The sequence below is a fragment of the Trypanosoma equiperdum genome (assembly GCF_001457755.1).
Source record: "Trypanosoma equiperdum strain OVI genome assembly, contig: ctg_151, whole genome shotgun sequence".
NCBI classification, from domain to species: Eukaryota; Euglenozoa; class Kinetoplastea; order Trypanosomatida; family Trypanosomatidae; genus Trypanosoma; species Trypanosoma equiperdum.
In genome coordinates this window covers 214-522 of record NW_027123527.1, presented here as the reverse complement: position 1 = coordinate 522, position 309 = coordinate 214, and the positions used below count along the sequence as shown (strand labels likewise).

Sequence of the window (309 nt, the reverse complement as noted above, 5' to 3'; positions counted from 1 at the left end):
GAGGGAGAGTTGATGGTGTATGGGTGGATTGCTGGGGAGGTATTGACCCAGGCACTTAGTAGTCTTGAATGGCTCAAGGACCGCACTACTTTTGTCAGGTCGCTATACAGCCAACGGCGCTACGTCATCAATGACATTGTGATCGGTGATTATGGCGGTACGTGTGAGGGGGAGGCGGCCAAGCATGGCGCCACCTGTGAGTGTAACCAAGGCAGTAAGGCGGTGTATGTGAAAGAGGTGTTGGAGGATGGCCGGACGACGACGATGGCGAGTGGATTCACGGTGGTGAAAGCTTCGCAGTGCTATGCT

At 54.7% G+C, this 309-nt stretch overlaps 1 protein-coding gene across 1 annotated transcript in view; it reads left to right on the top strand.

Moving 5' to 3' along the window:
* Nucleotides 1-12: 12 nt before the first annotated feature.
* The window catches only part of TEOVI_000032900 (uncharacterized protein), a gene marked incomplete at both ends in the record, with an annotated part of 399 nt that continues 102 nt past the window's right edge, over nt 13-309 (top strand). The window contains one exon of the mRNA XM_067221918.1: nt 13-309. Within this exon, the coding sequence (XP_067078019.1) occupies nt 13-309 (297 nt within the window).